This window comes from Akebia trifoliata, chromosome 10, assembly GCF_017979445.1.
Source record: "Akebia trifoliata isolate Shusen 1 chromosome 10, ASM1797944v1, whole genome shotgun sequence".
In the NCBI taxonomy this organism is placed as follows: Eukaryota; Viridiplantae; Streptophyta; class Magnoliopsida; order Ranunculales; family Lardizabalaceae; genus Akebia; species Akebia trifoliata.
In genome coordinates, this window is record NC_141384.1 from 26,831,791 (window position 1) to 26,853,535 (window position 21,745).

At 34.2% G+C, this 21,745-nt stretch overlaps 1 protein-coding gene across 1 annotated transcript; it reads left to right on the forward strand.

Annotated features, from left to right (window-relative positions):
* Positions 1–10,592: 10,592 nt before the first annotated feature.
* On the forward strand, positions 10,593–11,811 carry LOC147393505 (protein EXORDIUM-like 3). Its single transcript, XM_086456253.1, has one exon. The coding sequence runs from the start codon at positions 10,670–10,672 to the stop codon at positions 11,723–11,725; it is 1,056 nt and encodes a 351-aa protein (XP_086312379.1). The 5' UTR covers positions 10,593–10,669; the 3' UTR covers positions 11,726–11,811.
* Positions 11,812–21,745: the final 9,934 nt, after the last annotated feature.

Consider the following 21,745-nt stretch of genomic DNA (forward strand, 5'->3'; position numbering starts at 1 on the left):
TTTAGAATCACATATTCAAGTAGCGAACTTCTTAAATATTTGTAATGGTCATTTTGCAAATAATTTTTATCAATGTTCAACTCTATTTGTAAGGAGTAGAAAGAGATAATTTGTTTCTCATTTCAATGAAATTTGCTAATTTAATTACTTCACTTATATACATTATACTCGAAAAAAATTTACAGACCGAAAGACCATGTAGGGTTTGGGCCAAGGTCACATTTGGGTCTTGCGGATTGTCATGTTGACCCAAATAACAGCTTTGTTCAAGAGAGTTCATCGTATTACACGTTAAAAAAAAAAAAAACATTTTTATACATGTTTAAAGGCTTTGAAACTAAATGGCCACTAAACTTCCTAGTGAAAATTGTGTTGATCAATCAAGGAAAATTTCTTTTTTTAAGAGTCGTGATAATCTGACGCTCCCCTTTGACATACTCTCCTGACGTGGCATTGCATAGAACCATATATTTTTCCCTGGGATACACAATTTTGCATCCCCATAAATGTGTACAATTGTGTATCCTAAGGAAAAAAAAAACTATGGTTCTATGTACATGGCACGTCGGTGTAGAGGGAAGTTAGGAAATCATTTTTTCTTTTTTTGTTTTATATATTTCTTTAGAGTTTTAGAATTTTATCTTGGACACCCATAGGGTACCTGATCATGCTTTTAGGTGCCATGTAGACATGCGATCCATATAGTTAGGTGGACTATACTTCCCTGTGGCACCGAAAAGCCTAATTGGATGGCACACTGATGTAGAGCATAGAATTTTAAGAACTCTTAAAAAAAACATATGTTTTAACCATTGATCATTAATGCATTTAAAATTCGGAGGTTCAATCACCATCCATTTTCAAAGTTTTGATTGGATTTTTTTCTCACATTTTAGGCCCAAAGTCTAATCTAGATCATAAATTCTAGAGTGTTGATGTTTCATTTGGGCCAATGGGGCAGTCCACGTGGACCAAATGAGGACCTCCACCCATGTTTTGCATCCTTCGAGATCACCATCCTTGCGGTATTCATCAAGTAGTCTCTAATCCTTAATTCCAATTCTTGGTCATTTATGAGTTAGAATCAATCAATCCAAACTAATAATCATTACTCTTTATAAGTCTTCCTTCACTTCCTTATTAATAAATTTCCTAATTGTCTTCTTTCAATTATGATTATGCTAACAACGTTGACATTATCTTTGACTTTCGTTGATCACGACTATCAATTTTCTTTGTGATCGATGTAACACTTCTATCATAATATGCACATTTTTCACCATAATCTCATTGACTGGGATCTCATCTATAGCATCCGGGAATACTCGAAAAAAAAATCAATTTAAGCATCAAAATACAATTTCATTTTCATCTTTTAAAATTTGTCTCAAATAAGGGATGTAGTTGAATTACAGAAAGACTGAAAGAGACTATTTGAAAATAGGACTCTCCCTTGCATAATTATGAGGAGGAAATTTGATCAACATCATATCAACACAAAAAAGTTGGCATAGCTCCCATGAAAATGCCTTTGTAGCCCATTTCTTTTTACCTTCTAACCCATCAACACAGCCTCCACACAAACAACTAGAATAAAAAAACACAAAGATTTGTCACAAAGATATGTGTCGGCAAGGGGCAGAGCCTCGATTTCTGGCCAGTGGGTGCTAAGTGCTAAGTGCTAACGATGGCCGACCGATAATCTTGATTTCCTTCTATGGAGATTGTGCACTCGTAACAACAAACGATGGTTAGTCAATAATTTTCAAAATATCGACAAAAGATTCCCACTAAAATCATAGATGTTAGGACTTGTAAAAAATCTTGGCTTAGGCTTACTATCTCAAAATTTTATTTTCTTCAATATTAAAGCTTCAAGAATAAGAAAGGATCTTTAAGGAGTTGAAGATGAAATGAATATAAAAACATCATTTTTATGTTCTCCAAAACTTTCAAAAAAAAATTATGAAATGTTTTCTTCGAATTTATCCGAATTGAATCTCTTTCGAATAATTAAAGAAACCAAACTTTGTTATTGTATTTCTTGAGAGTGAATAGCAGTTGAAAGTGATATCTATCAAAACGTTGGGGTTTAAATTACTAATTTTTTTTTCTTCTAAAAAGTTGGATAGAGGACGAAGGTGAGGATCCTTAAGTCATTTTCCATGAGTCCTGGTAACAAAGTTCAGATTGAGTAATTATTTGGTAAGCGTTTCAATTCGATTAATTCAGATGAGTTCAGAAAAGTTTCGTTTAAAAATGAGAAATTTTTAAAAAACAATATGCAAATGATGTTTTCAGATTTCTTAACAAAATGCTTCATCTTTAACCTCCCTTACATACCCACCTTGTATTTTAGATTTGAATATTGAAGAAAATAAGATTTTATGAGATTAAAGGATAAAAAATTTACCATATTCAATGATTAATTGATAAATAGTCGATTAATTCGTTAATTTGTCAATTTAATCGGCTAGTCCCTGCTTTGGATAATTTACAAAAAAATTGGAAAAATCGGAAGAATTTTGAGTGTGGTGTGAGTTTGAGAATTCAAGTCTTCTTTTATAATTGAGAGTGAGTTTGCATCTGATTTTACTATTTTCGTCTACATTATAAATTAACCTAATCAGATTTGACTAAAAATTATGGGATAAGACTCTTTATTTGGATTCAATAACTCCAAATGCTTGAATCTAGTCACTATTAATCCTCAATTAAGTTGATTGTTGGGTATAATAGGGACAAACTATGTACCATACAGCATTATTGAAGGGTAACATCATTTTTAATTTGTTAAAAAAAATTGTACATTTCTTGGACTTATGATTATCAAAGTCGGGGTTTAAATATTTTGTTTTAAAGGTACCGCATACCTGGCTTTAAAATCGGTCCTGGCCTGAGTTACTGGTCTCATTAAAATATATTTTCAAAGATCTTATCAAGATCATGGAGGCTTTTTTGGGCACCCACTCCTCGAGATAGAGGTTGTACCTTGATGATGACATTGGTCTTGATCAAGAGACTTTTCTTCAATTCTCCCTTGACCTTGAACAATAGAGATTGTACTTTTCTTCAATTTTGATCAAGACTAACGTCATCATCAAGGTACAAAGTTCAAACTCTATCTCGAGGAGTGGAAACTCAAAAAAGCCTCCACAAAGATCGACCAACATAGTTGATGGATGTTGATACTATAAATCTAGGTTCAAAACCAACCTTAACTCGAGTTATTGATCTCATAAATAAATAAAAGATTACCCATATATATTTATAGTGAGGCAACTCTCCGGGTTTTGGTGAAAATTAGTGAACCCTTATGTTCTTTTGAGCTTCATATTACACACCCCTTAATGTCAGTCATCCATCAGAGACCAAGGAAATTTTTTTTAAATGTCAGAAATGCCTACATCTTCATTCTTCAAACTCTTTTCAAGATCCCTTGATTTAAGTTTTTTCTTTCAAAATCTCTTCACATTTTGTTTATATTAATTAGTGGATCTCTCATGGTTGTTAACATGGAAGATGTGGAGAGGTTTTTATCCTTTTCACTATTTGAGATGTTTATCGATCTTAGATGTTGAGCTCAATCTTGATCCCCCGATCTCTCCCTTCATGTGAACAAACTTCAATTATCTAATACTCATTTGATGTCTTTTCAGTCGGTGGAAAGCATTGAAGTGGGAGAGGTGGTCAACCTCGGTCTTTAACCGTTTCGGCTAATGGTGGTTATTTGACTTCCTCGATTTGAGACTTCTTCCCTACCAAATTTAGGTCTGCTTAAAAGTTTTTTGGCCTTCCACACCTCGGATTATGAATTGTCGTTCACTTTGGTTGATGACCCAAGGTGTTTCTTCCCTCATGACTTTACACTACAATCGACCTCTCTGGCTAATGGCTTCAACTTCTACTCTTGGTCCTCGGCCTTTCTCGGGTTGTGTCTTGATTCAGCTTGTTGTTGGAGATTTTATGAGTTCCCTTCTATTGGTTGGCTCAGTCCCCTTTTTTGTTGGTTCTGTGTTAAACGTCTCCTTCTACCAAAAGATTTGGCACTGGACATTAGCCCTCTTCTTCTTCGACTGACCATCCTCTGCTTGGTTTTCTTCATTTGTTCTTCTTCTTAATTTTCTCCCTTTGATCATTGTTAGGTCAGATGTCTCCCTATGTTGAAAGACTTAACTTTGTTTGAACTATGTTCTTTTACCTTTTTTTTTGGGTTTGTTGATCCCCTTTAGCTCTTTGTGACTTTGACTAATCCCTTCTTCTAGTCGATCCGATCTTTCTCCATTGACGATATTGACTTGGTCGAATCGGTCAATATCAAGCATTATTTCATCTTTCCAATTTCTTCTTCCTCTAGACAATGATCTAGAGTTTCCCCATTTTCTTTGTCTTCTTGAATAGTGGGTGGTAAGAAAGTTGAAGGGTGGGGCTCCAATGTGACGCTTGCCAATATTCCTCCAACGATCTTGTTAGTACATATATAATAAAGATAAATAGCAAACTTGCAAAGTGGTCTTTTTATAGTAGGACTTTCTTTCTTTTTTTCTTTTTTTAGTCCATACGCCACCCAAGTTTTCTCCAGCCCTTTTTTCGTTTGATGACTTAGTTTATATAGATGAATACTTTTGGATAGGTATTAGGCGATTGATTTAGGTGTTAGGCGAGTTGTACTATTTTGGGTATACTTGAATGCTTTGGGGGATGAATCCATCACTAGTCAGTAGGACATGATCTTGATGTATAAGTGTTGCAGGTTTATTAAATGTGAAGTAAAATATCTCTGACTCATGATGTCCCGTCAATTGGATTCAAATCTTTCTTGAACTTATCTTAGATATACTCAGTCTTAGATGCCATCCCAGGTTTCATTTGTGTACTGTATACCTAATTACTTGTGAATGTGGGACTTGTGATCTAAGCTCGATTTATGCGTTTATAGAGGATGATTTTTCCTATCTCATCACAGTTTGTCTTCTTATACTTATTTACTTGGTACTTTCATACTCTTTTTTAGGCGTTCTCAATTGACATTGAGCTTCGTGTTTTGCATGACGAGGGAGAGAAGGGAGAAAAGGGGGGGAATGTGTAACTATTTCTACCTTTGCCCATGGTATTTAGGATGTTAGATTTCGGTAACTTACTTTTGGCCCATGTGTTCGGAAAAAAAAAAAAGTATTTCTAAGTGGACTTTTGGTTTTTATTTTTATGATACGTGTATGTATCATATGGCATGACAATATGACCTCAACAGAAGAGACTCACATACGATCACCAGTCAATGCCATTTTTTGTGGGAAGATTTAAGGAAAAAAATCCAAAAGCCAAAAATAAAAATTTATGGGAAAAAAATAGAAAGAAGAAAAAGAAAAGATGTATGCTCAAAACCTGTGGGTTTTTTTGGCTAGAGGTTAAAGATGGGGGTATTTTGGTTATTAACTTGGTCTCTTATGAAAGATTGAAGTCATGGGTATCTAATCAAATTCAAAATTCACATGGGGAATAACTAAGTTTTATAAAAACTTAAGGATAATTTGACAATACTCCCTGCAAAATTGATGATATTAGGTTTACCCCTGGCAAATGCACGATTCCATTACCTTTGGAGTGAAAGTGAAGGTTTTCAATGATTTACTTTGATTTTATTCAAAATGTCTTTCAAAAACTTAAATTACTAAACCCAAATTTGAATAAAATCAAAATTTCACCCGCAATTTATCATTAATAAAATGCAACATGGACTGTCCATCCAAGGGTGGTAAATCTAATCAAATAATTTGTACTTTGAAGATTGTAAACCTAATCTCCCATTTTACAAGGGGTTATTATTAAATTACAAAATTCCTTTCAAAAACTTAAATTACTAAACCCAAATTTGAATAAAATCAAAATTTCTCCCCTATTTAATTTATCATTAGTAAAATACAACATTGACTCTCAGTCAAGGGAGTGGTAAATCTATTCTAATAGTTTTTATTTTGTAGGGTGTAAATCTAATATTACTAATTTCACAAGGGGTTATTATTAAATTATAAAATAATGAAAGAGAGTGCACCTTAAAAGTGAATTTTGTAGAAGAACTACAAGCTCTAAGTAAGTCATGTAGTCGTCCACCTTTTGGTTTCTACATTCTCAAACATCAGCATCATGTCCTTATACTATAAATGACGAGTTTAAAGGTATGTTATTAGATTTGTCCCTCACCTACCCCAAATCCCCCTTACTTCTATAAGGCTTTGAGTTTTGGTGAAACTTATTTTTTTTTCTATGTTTTTCACCAAATGAACAAGTGGTAGACATGCAAAGATAGGAACCTAGATGACAATGACCTCTCATCTCAGGACTTGGTCCGTTGGATCTCAAATTCAGATGGAGACTATTCATTGATGGATGGATGTATCGGATCTTTTTCTGAAACATAACTTAAAACCCTATCTTCATTATCTAAATGAATTTGATCCCTTTTATCATTTTCTTTTTTAATAATGAGGGTGTCCTGAACGTCCAACTAAGGGGATCAGATGAGTCAGGGCCAGAAACAAGTCATATGGGACCCTCCCTTGGGCAAGTGCAACGCCGGCGTATTACACGAATCAAGTAAGTAAGGGAACATCCTTGTGGGTGACCCTGAGGAAATAGCTCATACTGGATATCTAACACACAACCTACAGACTCTTACCACTTAGTGAATTCAAAATTACCATTGAGCCACCCCCTCGATGTTTATATTGAGATTAAGTATTGGTACTTAGAATTATATGAAAACCATTTGTCGGGGCAAAATTTTGAATATCGATGATTCCTTCTCGAAATTTGTCCCGAAAGTATTTGTTTTATTGATGCACACACAAGAATATCCAAGTGTCTAGAACATAAGAAAAAACAAAGGAGAGAGAAACATCATACAAAGGATTTGTTGATGGGGTTTGTCACAAATCTGGACTACGTACCCGCGCTCCAATGAGCCATTCCACTAACTTTAAAATTATTACAAGATTGTTTTTTTCTTTTACAATTCATGACCCTTCTTTATCACCCATTCTCTTCTTACATCATGGCCCAGTTTAAAATTGATAGAAATAAAGTAAATCCTAAAAAGAAGACAATCAATCCTCTCTTCAAATCAAGGGATTCTATCTCTATATATCAAATCAATGATGATCCACATATAAAAATTCTTTAATTAATTAGGAGACTTTCTATTTTAAAAGAACATTTCATAAGGATCTACTTTAAATTATACCAAACGATGTCTTTAAAAATATGTTTACTATCAGTCATCGAGATACACCTTTGTTTGGTACTAAGTGTCTAAAGTTTAAATATATCTATTTCTAAATTTGAAATAAAATCCAAAATAATTTGTTTAAAAATGATATTTCTATCTAATAGAAAGAACTTAGGTTTTGCCATTAGTGTAGCAAAACATCAAAGTGTGAGGTATATAGATAATAAATTGCCAACATTTGGGGAAGCTGATTCAGTCCAAAAGTTTTTGGAGATGGAGTCCACACACCAAAAAGAAAGCGAAAACAGCTAGCAATTGAGAGGCATGCCAACTGTACATCCAAGTGAGCCCCATGATTGTGATCCTCTGATTCTGATGTATTGGTGGCAGCATATTAACCTGTGAGGGTCCTTTTCTTGACACATTATGTCATAGTAAATTTCCTCCAAATGTCTTTTTAGAGAGATTTATTAGGCAGACCTGTCTGTTGCAATTTTATTACAAAAACTCCCTTACTTATGAATCAGGTTGGCATGACTAACTTATTAAGATTTTGAATTTTACTAAGAGTATTTGGGCCCATATGGTTTATCAAATTAGCAATCTAACACCACAAGCCTTCTAGATTTCATGAAAAAACTCAAATTCAAAAGCTTTTTTTTTTTAAAAGAACCTTTTTGAGCTAGATCGTAGTGTTGAAAATAGATGGCTACAGAACTCCCAAATATAAAACTAAAATTCAACCTGAAAATTAAAAAAAAATCCGAGTTTTTTTTTTTCAAAAAACTTAGAATTTTGTCCTTTATAATCTTATGACATTAGATCATGTTTTTGGATGCCACAAATTGATGTAGATATGATCCAATAATCACATAAATTTAAATTTTATGTCGTGGATGGGACTTGGTTGGCTCTGTAGCAAACTTGATAAAGTGAGGTTTTGTGGGTGACAAACTTCATAAAGTAAAGTTCTCTTGGAGTTGTTAGAATTCCAAGAGAGCTTTTGTAATAGAAATGCAACACTTGTGTTTGGCTAATAAATCTCTCTTTTTTATTGGTAAATCTCTTTTTAATGAGTCAAGTAATTTGATACTTGCAGAATTTGAACTTAGGTCTCTGATATCATCACCTAAAGACTTTTCCAAGTAAGTTAGTTGGCACCTACAATTTGCTCTATATACATGCACTCAAAGTCCACTAAACGACCCCAAAAATTTTGAATAAAAAAAAAAGTTAAAAAAAAAAAAAAAAAATTAAAGAGAGAACTTCTATTAGCACTCCAACTTTTACTTATTACACCTTAATTTTTTAAATTATTTATTACACCTTATTTAAAGATTAAAACACATCATTCAAACATTACAAGAGTTTAGTTCAAGTTATTGCTTCACACATTACAAAGTATTATAGCACATTCAATAGCCGTTATCAAAAATAAAATTAATATAAAATGGGTCCCATTCGTGTAGAATCCAATTGATGAGAATGTCTTCCACTGGTATAGCATAGTCCCGTACCTATACTATCATGATATGATTTCACTTAATACATCTCGAGGAAATATAATCGAATATCTGCCATTGTCCCCTCGTGTGAGGTCCTGTACAAGATGTTAATGCACGCGTGCGAACCGTGTTTATAAAAAGAAGTGGATGCACAGTTAGATATGATGAATGTAGATGTGGGTCCCATTCTTTAACTAAATCAGGTGGCCCACTAGGTCTCTCATAAGGGTCACGCCCTGTTCGTGTGAAATTGGAAAGAAACTTTTCTTGATGTGGGCCCACCATCGCTCTCTATCTCAGCTGTTCGATGGTTACTCTGCATTCATCATTCGCTGCTCCGCAATTCACTCCCGTGATTGGGATCACCACTCTACCCTACGCTCAAGTGTTCCTCTCCCACTTGTCATTTGTCTTTATTTTGGGGTAGTGTATCTAGTAGTCCCAGTTCCATCACAATTTTTGTACTCCCATCTACAAAATATAGGTGGGGCTTGTTTTAATCAAATCATGTCCATTCATATTTATCAACAGAGATTGAAAAGAGTGTGCATGATTTTGCTCAAATAATTTTGTACCATTTTATGTGTGGGTGATACAAGAAAAGAGTCATGATTTTTTTACCCGAAAATTCACTCCGTTGATGTGGTAAGTGCACAAAACTGTAAATCTTTTCCTTCGGGATACACAAGGAAAAAGATCCACAGTTCTATGCACTTACCACGTCAATCGAGTGAAAATTTCACATCAGGGAATCATTATTCTAAGAAAACCCGTGAACGATCTGGAAATTATCTATCGTAAACTATCATAATGCAAATTCATCTATTGGAGCAAATAGACATTGCACAGAATGAAATAGCAAGGGGAATGATTGAGAATACAGTGTCCAAAAATATTATCAACAAGCGCAAGACTCGAGAATTATCTATCGTAAACTATTAGAAAACAAATTCATCTACTAGAGCAAGTAGACATTGCACAGAAGGGGAATGATTGATAATACGGTGTCTCGAGAGTATTATCAACAAATGCAAGACTCGGGAAATCCCCCTCCCCTCCCCCTCCCCCCATACAAGATGATTTTTTGAAGGTGTTGTTTTACAAATCGACAAGATAATAATCCAATAACTGTATCGCACATTAAACAATAATGTAAACAATTTGATATGAGATGAATTTTATGAAGAGAAATTTTTTTTATTTTATGTCATTATCTTTATAAGTGATATGATCAAATTAATATGCATTATAATTAGATGGTACGAAAAAGAAGATGCCTAATTCCTACCTCTTATATCAAATCTTTACTAGATTATTTACTGGCTTGACTTGATTGTGAGATCATTTGAATTATCAATAAAACCTATATTACTCATAGGGAAAAAGTCGAAAATGCCCTCGTAATAAGCGTCGCTATCTCACAAAAAGATATAATGGGTGAGGTCCACACTATAATCTCGATTCGCCCTAAAAAAGAGGGAAAATCAAGGGTATGTTGGTAATTATATATAATAATTAAAAAAAAAAAAGAAGTTGATAGAGAGTTAAAGTTACTTAAAAAAGCTGATGTTTTAATGAATGCGGAAACCAATAAAGTTTGATTGTTGGTTAATTAAAAAAAGAATAATATAATTCCCAAAATACCCCTCTTCCTTTCTTCCCGCTCTAAATGAAAACAAAAAGTTGATAATCAGATGACGACTTCGACGACGATGTTGCTCTATTTCTGACTAGTGGGACCCACTTTACAGCTGGACTTTAAGAATCTGTCTGTCCTCCATTACCCCCCCCCCAAATAAATCGAATGGCTTGACGCGCTTCAGCTGCAAAATATTATAATAAATTAAAAAACACTGTAACCTCTCTCCCTCTCTCCCTCTCTCTATATAAACACTCTCCTCAAGACCTGAACACGACGTGTCCCCTCCAGACGTCTAACATGCGCCAGTGTAGTATCCGCCTGTATCCGGCACCACCACCGGTTCTGGTGCTACTCGGTCTTATTATCTTCTGTCCACTCCTCTTTATCACACCAGTCATTGGATCTACCCCATGGCCTCATCACAAAATCAATCACACAAACACTGATCTCAAATTCGGTGACTCCAAGAAGTTCGAAGGTTCATCCGAGTTTGTCCACCTTAAATACCACATGGGCCCAGTCCTCACCACCAACATCACCGTCCATCCAATATGGTACGGCACGTGGCAGAAATCCCAGAAAAAAATCATTCGAGGATTCATAAACTCAATCTCATCCGTTAAAACCAAACACCCTTCAGTTTCCGGATGGTGGAAGACCGTACAACTCTATACGGATCAAACCGGTGCGAACATTACCCGAACCGTTCTACTGGGTGAGGAGAAGAACGACCGGTTCTACTCACATGGTAAGTCACTAACTCGCTTATCAATCCAATCTGTGATTAAAAGCGCCGTGACGTCCACTACGCGTCCGTTACCCATCAACCCTAAGAGCGGACTCTATCTCCTCCTCACGTCAGACGATGTACACGTGCAAGATTTCTGTGGACAAGTGTGTGGTTTCCACTACTTCACATTCCCTTCAATTGTAGGGTACACGCTACCGTACGCGTGGGTGGGTAACTCAGCAAAGCAGTGTCCGGGTGTGTGTGCGTACCCGTTTGCCGTACCCGTTTATATACCCGGTTTGAAACCGGTCAAAGCACCCAACAGTGATGCGGGGGTTGATGGTATGATAAGTGTGATTGCACATGAGATTGCTGAGCTGGCAACGAATCCATTGGTGAATGCTTGGTATGCTGGACAGGACCCTTCTTTTCCAACAGAAATAGCTGATCTATGTGAGGGAATCTATGGAACTGGTGGTGGTGGGTCCTACACTGGTCAGATGATGGAGGATCACGATGGTGCCACGTATAATATGAATGGGATGGGAAGGAGGTATTTAGTGCAGTGGGTTTGGAACCCTGTAGTAAGTTATTGTTCTGGACCTAATGCACTGGATCAGTGAATCAATGTTAGTATGGTTTATGTTTAATAAACTTATACTTTTTTACTTGTATTTAATTATAATTAAAAAAGAAAAAAAAAAAAAAATAGATGGATGACATGGTTTCTAGGTAATAGATGTTGTTCCCGCGCGTCTTATTCAAAGTGAGTTGTTGACAGAGTGAAGATATTTAAATTCCAAGAAAGATGAAGGGTAGATATGGTATTAGGATATTTTCTTTCATAAACTTTTCGTACTACTTGGAGCATCTTTTTAATTTTCTCTCCTTTTTATAATGAAAACTCTTTTGCTTCAAGTTTAATAATGAAACATAATTTTAAAATTTTCTGAGTCAACTCGAAACTCAGAGTGTCATCTTGACTTGACTTGATTTGACTGATGAAATTTTGATTTTAATTCTTCTGGGCTTGATATGAAAATTTGAATGGTTGATGCGGAATTAAAAATACCAGTTGTATCAATCATCATTACACCAATTTTTCCTTTTTTTATTTTTTTTACTTTTATATTTGATGGGTAATGATTTTTTGACTCAGAAAATTTCCACTCAATCTATACTCGGTTGATGTGGCAAGAGCACATAATCATTGATCTTTTCTTTATGTATCCCAAAAAAAGATCTATGATTTTGTGCTCTTGCTGTTGAGATTTTAATTTAATAATAATGTGAATTGTGCTCGTTTGAGTCGAAGAATCTCATAAGAATTTGTTAAAGAAGAAAAATAGAATGATGATCCTTTTGGATTATCTCATATTTATATATATTGAATGGTTTCCAACGATTTCAAGAGGTGTGAGAAAAATAGGGTGCCAATAGTCAAATGGGTCTCTCTTTCGAGACCGAACCATTAATTCTCTTGGAGAAAATTGAACCGAAGAAGTGCCTTGTTGTTCATGTATCCTTAATCGTGTCTCTCTTGATATGCATCTCTTTGAAAATAAATTATAACTACTTAGGAATTTATCCCTTAAGTAATAACTTATTAAGTTACTTTCAACCAATATAAATTACTTTTTTTCTCTCACTGTTTTGAGTTATACTGTGGACCAACACTTGCCATCTGAGTACAATCGAGTGAAAAATTTTGAGTCAGAAAGTCATGACTCTTATGTGATTGTGCGGATTTTTTTTTAGAATCGTGATGAATGCAAACGGTCTTGGTACGTAGTTGGGTACGTGGCAATGACACAGAATCATAGATTGTTTTCATTGGGATACACAAGAAAAAGAGGCACAATTATGTACTCTTACCACACCAGTCACAATGCTCACCGCAAACCAAGACCGCGTGCATTCATCATTACTCTTTCTTTTTATAGTCAAGGGTTTGTTCGGCATCACTTCCTTCCCTAATTGAAGCATTGTAGAATTGTTTGGTCCTTGATTGCCTATGCTCTCAAGCTATCCAAAACTAGTGTCATTTTCGTGTTAAGACTCCAAAATTGTTTCACATGCTAGTACAATTCTATCTGTGATAAACGAGTGTTGTCTTTCTTGGTAGGGACTCGTGATACTATAGGATCCTAGACCTATAACTTAGCAATTTTGTTTCACTCGTGCTGGAGTGATCTCAAGTTGGAACCTAACATCGCACTTCTTGACATGAAAGTGAATAGTAATCATAAATGTTTTCACTCGTATCTCAATGAAAAGCATCTATGGTTTCCATACACTTTCACGTTAAGAAATGCGATATGAAGTCACTTCAGCATTATTGATTTTTTTATTTTTCCTTAATGAGTGTCCAAAAGATGGACCCGAAAGAATGACTAATACAATGATTCATGTCTTAAGTATCTCTCTATGCGTAAAGGCTAAGGTTGGGTTATAAAAAACAAAAACAAAAACATGTTCATATATTCAACGTAGTTAAGATAGATGCATTATAAGTTTCAAAAAGACCAAATTAAAAGTATTGGAAGATATGATGAATATATCTGATAGAAATTAATTAGTTGTTTGAGATATTTTGAACATTTATAAGAGAGATTTACCCAACATACATGTTGCATTTTTATTACAAAAATTCCCTTGAAGTTCTAACAACTCAACAGTTACTTTACTTTATGAAGTTTGTTACCCACCAAACCTCACTTTATCAGGTTTGTTACCGAGCAAACCCTGCAGGGGGGTCCAAATCATAAAATTCAAAGTTATGTGGTTAATTTGTTACTTAACATACCTTGGAGTGGATGCAAACCACATCAATTAGTGGCATTCAAAAACATTGATTTGATGTCATTAGGTTATAAAGGACAAAATTCTAAGCAGTTAAAAAAAAAATCAAATAAAAAATTAATTTTTACTATTGAATTTTAGTTTTAAATTTTAGAGTTCGGTAGTTATCTATCTTTAACACCTACAATCAAATTCAAAAGGGCTTCTTTTGTCTTTTGAATATGAGTTTTACCATGAAATCTAGAAGGTTATGTTATTGGATTTGCTAATTTGATAGTCCATGTGGACTCAAAGACGCTTAATAAGATTTGAAATCTTACTAAGTTAATCATGATACCTTGATTCGTAAAGTAAGGTTTGTAAAAGTAACAAAGTGATAAAGGGAGTTTTTGTAATAAAATTGCAAGAGATAAGTCTGCCCGTAAATCTCTCTATTTATAAAGAAGATCAATAATAGAATGAGTGGAAAGCAACATTTTGGTACAAATTGAGAACCATAGAGAATAAGAGGAAGATTGAAAAATAATTGAAATTTTGGTATAAAGGAGAGAATTTATTTTATCTTTTCCAACATTCTTACTTTAATCGTAAAAGGTCAAATTTTAAAATAAGACATTTCCGTTGATGTAGATACTAATTTGGGTCTTAGATCTTCTACACTTAGGCAAGAAGGTTAAAAAACCATTCCCACACCTCAAATCTTGTCATATAGATCTATCAACCAATGCACTAAAAAAAACTATTTCATCAAATAGTGAGGTCTAAGTGGTAAGAATTTAGGTGTGGGAGTGGGATTTCAATATAATCAAAACTCATCCAATAAGCGATGAGAATTTGTAGATTGTGCATCCGATATTCAATATGAGCAAAATATCCTTGAGGCCACCCGTGAGGGTGTTCCCTCACTTACTTAGCGTGCGTGATGAGTGGACGTTGCATGATCCTAGGGGAGAGTCCCATATGCTTTGGTTTTGGCCCTAACTTATCTGGTCCCCCTAGTCGGTCATAAGTACGAACACCCCGTTATCAAAAAAGCAAAGATGTTAAGAGATTTCTATTTTATTTTTTCCAAACAAACTTCACATTGGAGTTCTTAAAGGAGACTCTAGTCCGTTAGATCAATTGGCACATTAAGCATTTATGCTTCATGCTACATTGGATCATTACCATAGTGGACTTTTTATCTTCTATCTTTGGATAGATATAGCAATGAGTGAACAAATTACCCATGATTCAAGCAAATAATTCATTGTTCTTCCCATTTTCTTATACATTATTTTCTATCTTTATGTTTGGAGTGACGTAGGAAAATATCTACAACAAATCATTATTATTCAAGCGATGGTTTATGCATAAAGAATTTTTAATTTGAGCCCGGATCCTATACACCCAGGGTGGAGAATTGAAACCTTCCTCCGATACCTCAATACATGCCATGTAAGACTCGTAAGCCACAATCTTAGATATTAAAACCTAAAATATCTCATTTTCATGATGTCCTTAAATTGTAACTTACATGACATGTATTGAGATGTGGGAGGAGGGTTTCAATTCTCTACTCTTGGTGCACATGATCTGGATTCTTTTAATTTTATGATGACTCTCATGTTATAAAGATTTTCTCAATTTAATTAAATTATTGGATTTTTTTTTTTTTTTTTGACAATCGGGTATCCTTGTAGATAGTGGAGGGTTTGTATCTGGGTTTTGCGCAATTCATAGACCATGGTCTTGTCCAAGGATTAGTCTTGGACCAACACATCACACGCATCAGGTAAGTGAGGATGCGCCCTCACAGGCGGCCCTTGAGGAATTAATGCTCACATTGATTTTCAAACTCACGACTTACATGCATTAACCACTTATCGGTCCAAAATTGCCATTGAGCCAACCTCTCATGGTTTACTGGATAAATCTTATCCTCCCTCTCAAGTTGAAAGAAAGTTTTTCAAAAAAACTATCAAATTCTTTCAATATCAAATGTTTTCATTACTCGAATGAATTTCTAATAATAATGGACAAGTCAATTAAAGAATAATTTTCATTTAAAAAAATAAATAAATAAGAAGATTAAGACGAATAAAAAGATAAAATTTTCATGAAACACGTGTTTTAAAAAGTACTTTAAAATTTACAGAAAATATAATTAGGGACAAAATGATGAGGGACAATTTCATAAAACTACATTATTAAGGTAAATCATTTCTAAAATATTGAAAAACGAGAAATGGAAGGATGAAACACAAAATTTCACACGTGATATCGATTCTCACAAATAGAAAAAGGTAAAAGCGGCTAAGGAAGCCAGTTGTTCTCCACATGAACATTTTTTATCGAATAATGCCGAAGTGACCTCAAGATTGGAATTCACATCGCACACCAAAACGTGAAAGCATATGGGTACCAAAGATGATTTCCTCGAAATAGGAGTGAAAAATATCTTGGGTTCCTATCCACTTTCACATCAAGATGTACAATATGAGGTCTAATCTTGAGGTCACTCCAGCACGACTCTTTTAGAACATAACTCACAATTTCAAACATTAAAAAGCGGGAAACCAATCCCCAACGGCATCGCCAAACGCTACCTTAATGTGATAGTCCCCGCTCAAGATACAAACCGATATGCAAGATGTATTTGATTGGACAACATTAATGATAGTAGATGCATTCGATTTGTGGGCCATAATGGGACAGCTCCATCTAACGGTGCAAAAGGTCACAAAAACCATGCTCACAACAGTAGAATCTCCCGAATCATTGTTTTTGGCCTTTATCTTGTTGGAAGTTGATCCATCTTTTAAAAAACTTGTAAATATTATTCCCCAACACAATAATGGGATAAGAATGTGTCTTCCCTGTCCCAACATACCACGTGAGACCCTTTATTGGGGAAGTGGGCCTGAAGAATAAGCCACATGGCACCGTGTGATCGTTATTGAAGTTTTATTTTTTTTTATTTTTTTCTTTTGTCTCGTGAATTATTATTATTATTATTATAAAACGAGTTAGTAGATATTAAGTAGTAATTAGTAGGGTGGTTGAATGGTAGTAACTTGGGGTCAAGGAATCTGTTCTTTCTATGGTCTCAAGTTCAAATCCCACTACCCATAAAAAGTCTTGGTGCCACGCATCGCTCCACGTAGTGGGGTATAGTCTGAGTGCGGGGCGTAGGGACTAGTCTGGTGCACGCAAGCTAACCCGAATACTCTTTTTTATCCACACAAAAAAAAAAAAGTAGGGGAAGGAGGGTTTTGAACCAATGGTGATATTAACGTTCAACCCTCCCATGTTTTAACCAACTTAGTAAAGTACAACTTGGTCCAGGTCAAATCAAGAATCAAACCGCAAACTGATAGTTTCGGGCTGGTTTGGTACGTTTTAGACCTAGTTACAGTTTGATTAAATTCTTGATTCAAAACTTGTATAGAATTGAACGCTTATGTAATACATATATACTAAAGTTTTCTCGTGCCGTAGACGTGAACATCCTCTTTGAGGGTTAAAGGAGTAAAAGAGAAAAATTAATAAAATTAGAAAGTACTGTTAAAAAAAAAGATAAAAAAGAAAAATTAAAAATTAAAAGGGGTGAAGGGTAGTGTGGACCCATATCTTTAAAATATCCACTAAATTTTGGACAAAAAGTTATTTCATAAAACAAAAAAAACAATCTTTCATTATTAAAATATCCTTTTATACGAATGAGGTTATTTCATTATTTGTCCACGATCATCTCTTTTACCTTTCAATGATGATTTCACTACTTTATTTACTTCTATATTTTAGAATTATAATAACCTTGACTTATAAGATCGTCGGTTTCCCAATCTACACTCAACTCTATCAAATTTCTAATATTTCAAATTGTACCTTACATCAAATATCCTTGGGACTCTAGTTGGGTATTTTATAAACGATACCCACTAAGACCTCAATTCCAAATATTTAGCTTTACAATAGGGGTATGATACTCTTCTCGTGTGAATGGGTGATGATTTTTTACTTCAAACTACTACACCTTTAGATTGTTAATGAATGAGTCTTGATATACTATTGTTGTGTTTTCTTCAATTATCATTCGTCTTAGGACAGTTACAATATCTGATAAAAAGTTTTCAATGTTCAAGTTAGTAATATTTAAAGATGTGTAATGATTTTCTGACGCCCCCTCTGACACACACCCCCACACAGAACCATAGATACAAATAATCATAAATCTTTTTCTTGTATATCCCGAGGCAAATAATCTACGATTTTGTGATGGGGGCGTAGGGGAACGTGAGTCGGAGAGGACGTCATATTAAGTGTATTTGATAGAATCACCTTCTTTAAACCCTAATTTTAGTAATTTCCTTACATTACAAGATCCCAGGGATCCATCACAATTCATGCCTAGAATTTTCTCCTTTAATTACGCTCATAGAACATTGTCTTTCTTTTACATCCAAAAGTTACCACTTTTGTTCTTGAATCCGCGTATGATATTACACGATAGCTCTTAATCGATTTAACACAAATCTGGATGCAACATGCATCTTCATGAATATCTTTTTGGTTAAATTACACTTTCACCCCCTATGATTTAGCATAATTTTATGTCAAACCCTTAAAATTTTGACATTTACACTTATCACCCCTATAATCATCTGATGGGTTCAATCAACTCCCTTCCCACTACTTGTCATCAACCAAAGAGTTAAAACTAATTTTTTACTTTTTATAATGATCATTTTAAACTTTTTTTTTAATGTGTTTTTTTAATATCTAAAAATATCCCTGTGAAAATTTGAATTTACTTGTGAATGCTCCGACAAGGACATTTTAACAGTTTTAGTTTTTTTTTTATATATTATAAAATATGATAAAATGAGAAGGTAAAAAAGTAAAATAAAATTTGAAATTTGACACCTATTTGTGAAAGAGAAGTAAGTGCAATTGTCAAAATGTTAGGAGATCAACACGGAATTATGCCAAATCACAAGAGGTCAAAGTGTGATTTATCCTATCTTTTATATTTAAAAGAAAAAAATTACCGAGAAAAAAAATTAAAATTTTAACTAAAACATGGGACTATCTAACGTTTTGTAAAATTGTTTAATGGGTTGGAAGGCTGGAGATTAGTAAGGCTAATCTTACTAAGTAAGATTTGAAATCATACTAAAAGTCAAGAACTTACCTTGTGGCATCTAAAATCGTGATCAAAAACTACAGAATTGTAGATAAAAGAATTCTATGAACTTTTAAAAAAAATAAAAAAAAATTTAATCATTGAATATTAATTTTAAATTTGAGAGTTTTGCGAGTTTAGTAGTAATCCATTTTCAAAACCTAATCAAACTCACAAAAGATTATTTATTGAATTTTTTTATCTGAATTTTTCTATGAAAGCAAAGAGATGTGACATTCATTTAACTCAATTACCTTTAGTAAGATTTCAAATTTAACTACGTTAGTAAGGAAAGTGTTTTTTGGAAAATAGATGGGTGGCTTTTAAATCTTTTAGTAATTTATTAAAAAATATTTTATTTTTTTATAATAAATAATAAAATTAATGTTGTTTTGGTAATTTTCCCTTTATCTTGAACAGTTGAGTGTGGGGCCCTCTAATAAGATATTTGTTGAGATCGTATCATCCAAGACAACAAAGTTGTACCGTCCACACTCAAAGGGCAGGGCCCCCCAAATAAGGCTCATTGAGCTTTGTCCAACGACGTACCATAAAAATATAAAACAGTCAAGTCTGTCTTATAAGAAGAATCTGCAACTCAGTTGGACAAAAGCTTTCATCTTTAGGCTACTATTAACTGACACGTGTCCTAACTTCTTTTTTTTAACTTTATTTTCAACCTGAGACATACCACTTGACCTTGGTCTTCGTCTTGAGATTAATTGAAAATAACTTAATTAACCTCATCTTCAACATTTAGCCAAAATCCCTTGATCTTTCACTTTCAGAAATCCATCTTCACCCACCCCAAAAATCTATATTGTTATTGAAATTTGAAAAATTAACAGATAAAAGTTCTTTTAGATCGAAGATGAGTGTAAAATTTTTACCTTCAAAACTCTTTTAAGGGGTTTTTAATTAGCGATCTGAGAGAAGGGTATTTAAGTCATTGTCATTAGTACCTATCTCATATCCATAGGATGTATAATCAATTCGAAAGCACAGGGGGTATCTTGACATTCCCCAAAAACTTGGAGGGGTGTATCTAAATTACCATAATTATGAACGTATCTACTTTTGAAAAAAGTAGGGCCCATATATCAGCGGAGTCTACTGGACATCAATCCTTTTCGCAGTTGTTGGGTCCCCCGACCAACATAATTTGAACCAACTTTCATTCATTGCCCATCACATCCAAATAGTAAGTGGAACCAATCCGACACTTTCTCGGGTTTGGTTCTTTTATCATAATTATTGGGTTAGTTCCGGATCCATATGGGTCTTGCATTGGGCATTGGGTTATTGATCAAGAAACTAAAGGTCTGTTTTGTTACCACTTTTTGAACTTTTAGTCGAAAAATCTGGAAAAGCACGTTTGTTGATAACGACTTATGCTTCAATGGTTTTTGCGAGAAGTCCAAAACTACATTTGTAAGAATCTTTCCTGGTACTGCTTTTGCGCACAAACCACTATGAGAAGCCAACATCGAAAAACTGATGGGGTTGAAATGACAATTTCACCCACCCCTCATTCTTCTTAACTCATCAATCAAACAAAATAGTAAATTCAACCTCTCTTTTACTTTTTCTACTACGCAGCCTCTGAGTTTCTACTTCTCCTAGACACAAAATCTTGAAGTAGAAATTTAAATCTATAACAAACAGACCCTAAGTAAGTGTTCAATTAGTGAACCACATGTTCTTGTGAGAAGTTTCCTTCTTTTTATGATAAAAATGAGGGTAATTTAGGAGAAAAGTAAATGTATCTTTAAAAAAATATATAATCGGCCCCACTAAATTGAACCATGGTCCGACCCTGACCCAATCAATTTGAATAATTTTCGATCTGCTTTTTAAAGCTCTCTTTGATTGTTTGGATATTAACTTCCAACTCCTAATTGAAGCCGGAAACTTTGGTTTTAAAAAGAGAGATTCGATTCAATTGCCACACCAACTTTTGCTAATGCCACACCAAAGAATTGTATACTTCTTGAGGCGGCGTTTGCAAAAGTTGGTGTAACAATAATAGCTCTCCTTAAAAACACCTAAGAGGTTACTTTGAGCTTCTGTTCCCATAGAGAGAGCTCGAAACAGACTAAAAGAAATATGCCATGTGAATCTAAAATGGATCCATTTTCAGGATTATTTAATTAACTGCCATTCAATCTAAGGGATAGCACGTGTGATGCAACTCTCTTTTTTTTTTTTTTCTCATTTGGATTGATGGAGTTTTTATATAATAAGAATTTTTTAAACATTAGTACTAGAAATTTTTTATTTTTATTTTTAAAACCAATAAAATAAAATAAATAAGTTTAAGACCAAGACTTCTCAAAATTTGGGTCCTCCAAATTTTATGACTATCAAGAGAATTTTTTTTTTTTTTTAAATGTCAAAGAATATAGATAGATTATTTTGAGTATATTAATGAATCTATTGAGACGTAAAGTCAATACTGCAGATGGTCCTTGGGATTTATACCACACAAATCTTTAAAAAATATCTAACGATCTTCACCTTAGCCCCACCTCCCTATGCTCGCCACGTACGGATATTGCCATTTTTAAGGGGGTGTCAATTGATCCTGTTGTCCCGTAGCCCGGCCCATCCAACAAAACAAGGGCTATGGTGTTCATATTGAGCCCACGAAGGTAGGGTCGGACTTAATAATTTT

What these genes read in the sequence shown, in the direction of transcription:
- LOC147393505 (XM_086456253.1), top strand. Translation starts at nt 10,670, where the DNA reads ATGCGCCAGTGTAGTATCCGCCTGTATCCGGCACCACCACCGGTTCTG.